The sequence below is a fragment of the Oculina patagonica genome, chromosome 11, assembly GCF_052425735.1.
Source record: "Oculina patagonica isolate OP01 chromosome 11, crgOcupat, whole genome shotgun sequence".
NCBI lineage: Eukaryota > Metazoa > Cnidaria > Anthozoa > Scleractinia > Oculinidae > Oculina > Oculina patagonica.
In genome coordinates, this window is record NC_135768.1 from 22,771,827 (window position 1) to 22,780,626 (window position 8,800).

The 8,800-nt window shown below is 37.0% G+C and overlaps 1 protein-coding gene across 1 annotated transcript; it reads left to right on the top strand.

Annotated features, from left to right (window-relative positions):
* The first annotated feature begins 606 nt into the window (after positions 1-606).
* Positions 607-8,011, top strand: LOC144630700 (26S proteasome non-ATPase regulatory subunit 7-like). The gene is made up of 6 exons (XM_078489077.1): positions 607-1,410; positions 1,627-1,719; positions 3,676-3,773; positions 4,175-4,255; positions 5,393-5,484; positions 7,206-8,011. Exons 1-6 carry the CDS (start codon positions 1,239-1,241, stop codon positions 7,657-7,659), a joined length of 990 nt encoding a protein of 329 aa, XP_078345203.1. The 5' UTR covers positions 607-1,238; the 3' UTR covers positions 7,660-8,011.
* Positions 8,012-8,800: the final 789 nt, after the last annotated feature.

An 8,800-nucleotide genomic window follows, 5' to 3' on the forward strand; every position in this document is an offset into this window, starting at 1 on the left:
CATGTTAGTCAAGGAAAGCTTCATATGCCCAAACTTTTCCTGTTTACATTATTTAAGGTGAGAAAAAGAGCGTAGTTAACAGGGAAAAGGCCAGAACGAAACCCCCTAGCGCGGCGAAATCCCCTGGAAAGAGCGTGACCCATTGTGCTAGCAAGCGAGCATTATTTTTCAGAAAAGCACTATTTGAGCATAATTGGAAGCTAAGATTGTTGCACTTTTTGGAGCATTAAAGCCAACATGACAATGACAATGTTCTTGTCATCATTCTTGCTTTTTTATGGTGCCTTAGAATAATTGCAAGTTGTTTTCTGGGAACTCAGTACCGGAAGTAGTTTGACTTGCCTACTGAATACCTTGCCTAGTTACAAGACCTCTTTTTCTTTCCGTACGCACGGGCATTTATTTACTATATTATTTATATTTAGTATAAATTACTTTTGAATTTTCTTTGCGCTGTTATACGCAGAGATGTTGTCATTTTGTGAGCATAATATTGAAATCTAGGAGCATAATTTGCGAACGCTGTCATATTCTTCGACAATATTGGGAACAGTGCTTCTATAACCCGGGGTGGGGGGGGGGGGGAGAGGGGGGTATGTGTCACCCGTGTCTCCAAAGTAGCACCCCGTTTTAGAAAGAATTGACATCCATAACGATACCCCGTTTTAAAAACAGACCAATTTTTTAACAAACAATTTAAATGCAGGGCTGATCAAACAGCTAGGGACTGATGTTATAAATTTATAACAGTCCCTAGTTGTTTGCTCAGCCCTGCATTTAAAGTTTGTTTATTAAGTGTACTGCTGATCCTGATCTAAACCAAGATCCGGCTACAATTTGCTTCTGTTTGTCAGAGTGGTCCTTGCATAGTTTGAGAAGTCACCAATTTTTTAACACCCCGTTTTGGCTGCTGATATTTAACTTTGAAACTTTCCTGCACTCGAAATATTATAGAGATTCCTTATTGTAAGTGTTGTATTAAATGAAATACTGTTGAGGAAACAAAATTGATTTTTCTCTAGCTCTGTTTATCCCAGGAAGTAAGTTGCGCGGAGAGTGGAACCAGGAGTGGAACACACGCGTGTCTTCCCAATAGTTCTCATACCCACAATGCTCTGGGCACTTTCAACCGCGCACACCTGGGGAGAGAAGATTTTTGTCGACTCACCCGCCATCTTGAAGTGAAAAATCTCTTTCAAAGAAGTTTTTTTCTCCTCATTTTTCGCTCGTTCATCATAATGCCTGGACCAGAAGAACCGATCAACAAAGTGGTCGTCCACCCAATTGTGCTATTAAGTGTTGTAGATCACTTTTATCGGATGGGAAAAGTTGGAAACCAAAAGAGAGTCGTTGGAGTATTGTTAGGTTCCAGACGAAAAGGTGTCCTCGACGTAGCGAATAGTTTTGCTGGTGAGAAAAAGCGACTATCGTAATATTTTGTCTTTGGAGTTATTAACTTAGTGATCTTCCATTTTTGATATATGCATGATGCAGCCGAGTCGGAGTGAATTTCATTTTAAAATGTGTTTTTTTTGTTCATGTCGTTCTGTTGATCGTGCACGTGTAAAACTTGTCAATTTTGATCTACTGATCTTCTGTGACGATAGATTTATTTTTCTTCGATAGTTCCTTTTGATGAAGATGAAAAAGACCCAAGCGTATGGTTCTTAGATCATGATTACCTAGAGAACATGTATGCAATGTTCAAGAAAGTTAATGGTAAGGTTATTCTGGGTTATGTGCTATAAAATGTCAAAGTTGGTAATAGTTTATTAGCAGTAGCAGATTACACACATGTGGCAAAGTTTTGCAAGGAAACACCTAGATTTTGACCAAGGTGACCAGAGAGCTCTTTGTTTGACATTCTTTGTTTTTGATTTGTTGAAATCGGGTTTGTCTCATATCAGTGACATAACAAATTTTGTCGAATTTTTTTTTTTCGGGGGGGGGGGGTGGGGGTGAGGTGCAATCACCATGAAAATTCCAACAACACAAGTACAGCAGAGAAAGAAAACTCATGTTATGAGAAAACTGTAATTTTGGATCAGGTAGCAGCTCTTGCAAGTTCTCACATGAATACCTCACTACCCCGGGGGGGGGGGGGCACTTCCTATAAATGGGCTAATGGGGATGTGCCGCTGGATGGGGTCGCATTTTCACGACTGGACTGACTATAATGGAGTCGCCATTTCAAGCATTTTTTATAGGGTGACTAGAATGGGGTCACACTTTTCCGGGATTTTGAGAGCACGAAAATCTGACAAGTTGTGATTTATGAACGGAAATATTCGCCGAAAAAAATGTTACCGTATTTATTGCTGTTGTTCAATATTTGACAAACAGCTCCCAGAAAGTGACTAAGTTGGGGTCGTAAAAATTATATTTACCCAAAAGTGACTAAGATGGGGTCTATAATTGGCCATAGAATAAGACTATAATGGGGTAGGGGTTCTGAGAGGCCAGCGGCACATACCCAACAAAAATTTACCCAAGTACCCCCCCCCCCCGAGCTCACTACCCTATAAGAGAACAATAGAATGGACAATAAGAACAATGCCCAAACTGCTACACTAAAAGGATCAGTAGAATTACAAGCTTACGTGCAGACATAAGCACACGTACCACTAGGAGCTCTCAACAATTAAACATTCCTCTATTCAGAACTGCTACTGGCCAAAGAACATTTTATTACAGGACAACTACCATCTGGAATTTATTGGACCTTACTTAAAACTCAGTAGATCTATTTCAATTTTTAAAAAGGCATTGAAACGTAAATTAATTGAAGAGTTTTTAAATTCGTGATCATCTAAATTAGATTATTATTAGATTATCTAAATTTTAATTTTAATAGAATGTAATATTATTGATTTTAGTAGCATATTATCTTCGAAAAGGCCCCATGGGGAAAGATAATAAAGTATGTATGTATGTATGTATGTATGTATGTATGTATGTATGTATGTATGTATGTATGTATGTATGTATGTATGTATGTATGTATGTATGTATGTATGTATGTATGTATGTATGTATGTATGTATGTATGTATGTATGTATGTATGTATGTATGTATGTATGTATGTATGTATGTATGTATGTATGTATGTATGTATGTATGTATGTATGTATGTATGTATGTATGTATGTATGTATGTATGTATGTATGTATGTATGTATGTATGTATGTATGTATGTATGTATGTATGTATGTATGTATGTATGTATGTATGTATGTATGTATGTATGTATGTATGTATGTATGTATGTATGTATGTATGTATGTATGTATGTATGTATGTATGTATGTATGTATGTATGTATGTATGTATGTATGTATGTATGTATGTATGTATGTATGTATGTATGTATGTATGTATGTATGTATGTATGTATGTATGTATGTATGTATGTATGTATGTATGTATGTATGTATGTATGTATGTATGTATGTATGTATGTATGAAAGCCATTACACTACTGGTAACTTTCTGTTATCACAAGTATGGGACAATGAAAATATTTGAGTCCAGGAATCAAGCCTGTGGCCTTCCTCACACCACTTGGATGATCTAACCACTTGACAGCTACACGGAGAGACTTTTGTTGAGCTAAACCATGAAGTTGACAATACAATCTTATTAATAAGTGTTTTGTTTGTTTGTTTGTTAACAGCTCGGGAGAGAATTGTTGGCTGGTACCACACTGGACCAAAGCTTCACCACAATGATGTCAAAGTGAACGAGTTAATCAGGAGATACTGCTCTAACTCAGTAAGAAAACTGTCACACTAACCTTTATTGCGCTTTTCAGTAACACATGAACTTTGAATTTCAAAACCTAACTAACAATGCTTTTTTTTTTGCTGCCGCCAATCATAATTATGGCTAGAACCAACAAACCTTGAAAAACGGAAACAAAGAAAATGGATGTGACCTGGTCGAAGTGAGCTTCTGTTTCCTGAAAGGTCTGCTTAGATGATTGACTACAGCCAAAACTGTAAACTGGTTTACCAGTTGATTGAGCAGAGTTTGCATGTTATTGAAAAGCACAATAATTGCAATAAATAATTTATTTCCCTTAACTTCCTTCTTTGTATAATGTACAAATCAATGTGATGACAGGAATGCCGACCATTATCAGATTGCTAAGCACAAGTGTTTGTCGTCATCAGGTGCTTGTTATTATCGACGCAAAGCCTAAAGATCTTGGTTTACCTACAGATGCTTATGTGGCTGTTGAGGAAGTACATGATGTAAGTTTGTAAAAATTTTAATGATGATTTAACTCGAGAAGAAGCAGCTTTTGATCAAGAGACTTTCAGTTAGAATTTTCAACTACCTTATTCTTACTAATTTTCACGAGTACTAATTTTTGCAATTTTTGCGTTTTCAAAATAATCGCGAAATTTATTAAGTGCGAAAAAAATTGCGTGAAATTTAAACATGCAAAAATTAATACCATATTGTATATATCAAAACAATAAAAATTTTAAATGTTGGAACTGCAACTATTTACCCTTGAAAAATCTTTCCGTCTTGTTTTCGTCTAGCACCCTTCCTCTGATCACTGTTTTCTTTACCTAATAAATCCAAAACCTCTTTCATACAGTCACCAAAGTTTCCGTTAGCAGGCTCGTTGTAGTTACATTGAACAAGACCTTTGTATATTTTCAGTAGTTCCTTACTCCTACTCTGACGATTGATCGATGATAAGGCAGACACAATCGCGAAATTGAATACACTGTTGCTCTACTTTTCCTTACAATCACGAAAATTAATACTCATGAAATTCGCCTCCCGAATTTTCGCGAAAATTAAGTACACACAAAAATTAGTAAGAAAAAGGTAACAATACAACTACATTCTGGAAAAAAATTCAAGCTCTACATGCAAGTGTTTTGTAGTTAAGTATTTAGAAGGAGTTTCATGATTCACACCCTTGCTGAGGCCATGTACATGTACATGTACCTCCCCACCAAAATGTTACCAAGAACCCTGAATAGGTATTGCAAACCCAAAATTTTAAAGCTGTTAATTTGGATTAGAAGTGAGCAGGGATGACACTGTGGTGAGAGCGCACACCTCCACCATTGCGACCGGGGTTTGATTCCTGGATCTGGTGTCATATGTACCGTTGAATTTGTTATTGGTTCTCTTCCTTGCTCCGAGGGTTTTACCCACGGTTCTCTGGTTTTCCTCCCATCTGAAAAACCAACATAATTTTTTCAAATTCCAATTTGATCTGGGTAAAGGAACGGCATGAAAACCAGCAAGAAATGTTGTTTCCTCTCTAAATAAAGTATTTTTTTAATACACAAATTGTGTAGTATTAACCTGCCTCAACTGTGCTTGAAGATTTTATTAACACTAATTAACTTTTTTTTTTTCAGGATGGGACACCAACAACAAAAACATTTGAGCACATTTCCAGTGAGATAGGAGCAGAAGAGGCTGAGGAGGTTGGAGTTGAACATTTACTCAGGTATTAAATTACAAGTAAGCTTATATACACGTCAACATCGCCACAAGCCCAGCAGCCAAGGCTAGTAAAATAAAAATAAGGCTGCTTGATTGGTGACTAGTACAGAATTTCAATTGAAATTCTCAAACTCATTTTATTCATCAAGTTAAAACAGAGAAAATCATAACTGCAAAGGAAGTTTGAATACCCAGTCTTAATTAGCATAGATTTTTATGATATTATTTCTCCATTTACTCCTTATTTTTTGTTTCAATTTAGAAGATATATCAAGCACTGGAGACAGTGTTTTATCGGCTATCCAAAAACCTCAAATTTGATCAAAACTCTCTTCTCACCGTTAAGCCTGCGTTGGATATCCCAATGAAACACTGTCTCTAGTGTTTGATATTTTACATCAAACATAAAGTACTGATTTTAAGGGCTGATCAAATTCTCCTTACTACTACAAAACGAGATGTATGGAGACCAGTAGGAATAATTTGTATGTTGATGTCAGATCTTACAGTGCGAATACTCGAACCGGGACAGTTGGAACAAAGTTAACCAATGACAACGTTAATTGAGAAGAAAGGATGTCGACCTTTTTCGTTAACAGACCAATGACGTTCAAGAACGCAAACAATAGATTTACAGAAAAATTTGGAAACTCAACAACGTTGCAAATAGTTGCGGACCTCTCAGGAAACTCGTCTTGTTTTTGATTGGTTAGTTTCGATCCTTAATTTTCAAGAGGTCGTAGATAGAGATCGTAGATAGATAAAGTTAGACAAGTTATACAAGATGTATGTTACAATATCATCTTCGCAAAAAGTTTACAAATCAAACTACGAACCGTGAATTTTCTCTTCACGGCCAGGAGTTGTGAATTGAATATTCCACACTGTGTTCGCTCTTGTTTGAAAATTTTCACTCCGGAAATAAAATGAAGACTGTGAAATCGAATTCACGCCGTAATTATTTTCATTTCGCTCTAGCTTTTCAGTAGCTTTGCTCTGTCTGTTGCCTTGAAATCGATGCGAGTCACTTCCTCACCAATGTTAACAAATTGCTTTTACACCTTCGTATGACTTTGAAATTCACGAAAACAGAATACTTATATCGTCGGTCAATGCCGTATAACTGTCCACAAGTTACCACTTTACATTTTTTGACACGATTTGAGGCCACGTGAAATGTAAACATCAGGTCGAATGTTGTTTTCGCTTGTTTGCTCACGGACTCATTTTCTGTCAGTTATCTACTGTTACAACTTTGTAAACTCACGCGCTTCGCTTCACGTCTTCGCGCTTGTCGTGAATAAAAGCGTCCTTCGTTATTCTTTACTGTGCTATCACCAACGAAGAGCAATACAATTTTATCAGAAAATTTCTTTTGAAGAATTTTGCAGCCTGTGAAAGCCAACTTTTGATTACGGTTTTTCGAGCGCTACTGAAAATTCGGTGCAGTCAGTGAAAATTTAGGATCGAAACTATCCAATCAAATACAAGGCAAGTTTCCTGAGAGGTCCGCAACTGTTTCAAACGTTGTTGACTGTTTAAATTTTGTTGCAAATCTATTGTTTGCGGTCTTGGACGTTATTGGTCCATTTCTAAAAAAGGTCGCCATTCTTTGTTCTCAATTAGTGTTGTGATTGGTTAACTTTGTTCCAACTGTCCCGGTTCGAGTATTCGCACTGTAAAACCAACAGGATTGACGTGTATTGTTTTGCTTGTTATTTTCAGAGATATAAAGAATCTAACTGCTGGGACACTGTCACAGCGCATCACAAACCAGCTTCTGTCACTCAAAGGCCTTAACTCGCGTCTTCAAGACATCAGAGATTATCTGGATAAAGTAGCGACTGGTAAACTACCTGTCAATCACACAATTATCTACCAATTACAAGACGTGTTCAATTTGCTGCCAAACCTAAGTCTGGAGGAATTTGTCAAGTCTTTGTCGGTAAAAACAAATGATCAGATGTTGGTTGTGTATGTGGCGTCCCTTGTTCGTGCTGTGATCGCTCTTCACAATTTGATCAATAATAAAGTGGCTAACAGGGATGCCGAGAGAGACGAGGCCAGCAAGAAAGAAGATAAAAGCAAAGAGAGTAAGGATAAAGATACAAAAGATAAGAATGCCCAGGAAAAGGACAAAACAGAGAAAGCCAAACCAGATGACACTAAGAAATCTTGAGTTTAGTGCATCTTGTAAGAACAAAGACTTGTCGAAACTATTCCGCATTTCATGCTTACCCTGTGTCCCCGAGTGACTGAAGCCTAGATTCTCCTCACCTAAAGTTGCACCAAATTGAAGGAAATCAATAATTCTCCAAAGGAGAATTAATTTATTGAAAATGTATGAAAAAAGTGTGGAGAAATATTTTGCCAACATTGAGCTACAATGTAAAAGAGTTCAGTTTTATTTGCGATCTTTGTAATAAAATGTTGGAACGCTTGTATTTAGTCATGCAGGACGACAATTTTGATGTAGATTAGCCAATTTCTGTTTACAAAAAATATAACATAAAAAATTACTGCTTCACTCACATGTAGCATGTTTTCAAATTCATGCAGTGGTGTACACCATATTTTTGGACTATTTGGCACAGCTTTTCTTCTTTTGTGAGTGCCTGATAAGTGAAAGGAATGTCTATTTACTGTATTTATTCAATTAAAGGCGCTGGGCACTGATTTTAAAACTTTTAGAGTGGGCGCTTATTCGACGCTGGGTGCTTATTTTTTATCATTTCAGCAAGTGGTACCATTTATTTTTGCAACGAAACATTAAAAATAATAAAACGTAAAAAGATGCACTAAAGCAGAATTTAAAATGTTCATTGAAAGTTTATGTAAAATACTAAAAAACTTAGCCTGCGTAGCAGGCGTCGAAAGGGGAGGGAGGGGGAGTTGGGAAGAGTAAAAAACTCGGTCTTTGGGCAAGTCTTTTTGTAGTAATTAGTCGACCAAATTCAACCCAATTGTCACTTAGGTCAATACTCTTCTTGTACACTTCTTGTGCCCGGGGGGGGGGGGGTACTCCAATAAATTTCGGATAGGGGTGTGCCGCCCAGGTTCTTAAACCCTGACCCCATTTAACGATAAAGAAAGCGAAAATTGATACCCTATTTAAGGCCCAAAATTGAAAAATGACACCCTATTCAAGGGAAAAAGAAACGTTCCGTGACGACGCAAATAACGGCTAACCGCGCACAGCAAAACACAAATCTTTATAAAATCAAAATCGCTTTACTAACACTTGAACAGATGCCTTTTTACGTTTAGCTGGGCGTTTTTTAGCTGATAGAATTTAGGTACCCTATCTAAGGATCACACCG

Excerpts from the sequence above, each read along its gene's own strand:
- LOC144630700 (XM_078489077.1), top strand. The coding sequence starts at position 1,239 with ATGCCTGGACCAGAAGAACCGATCAACAAAGTGGTCGTCCACCCAATT. Across the intron at positions 3,774-4,174 it reads GGAGATACTGCTCTAACTCA|GTGCTTGTTATTATCGACGC; the intron begins GTAAGAAAACTG and ends TGTCGTCATCAG. Across the intron at positions 4,256-5,392 it reads CTGTTGAGGAAGTACATGAT|GATGGGACACCAACAACAAA; the intron begins GTAAGTTTGTAA and ends TTTTTTTTTCAG.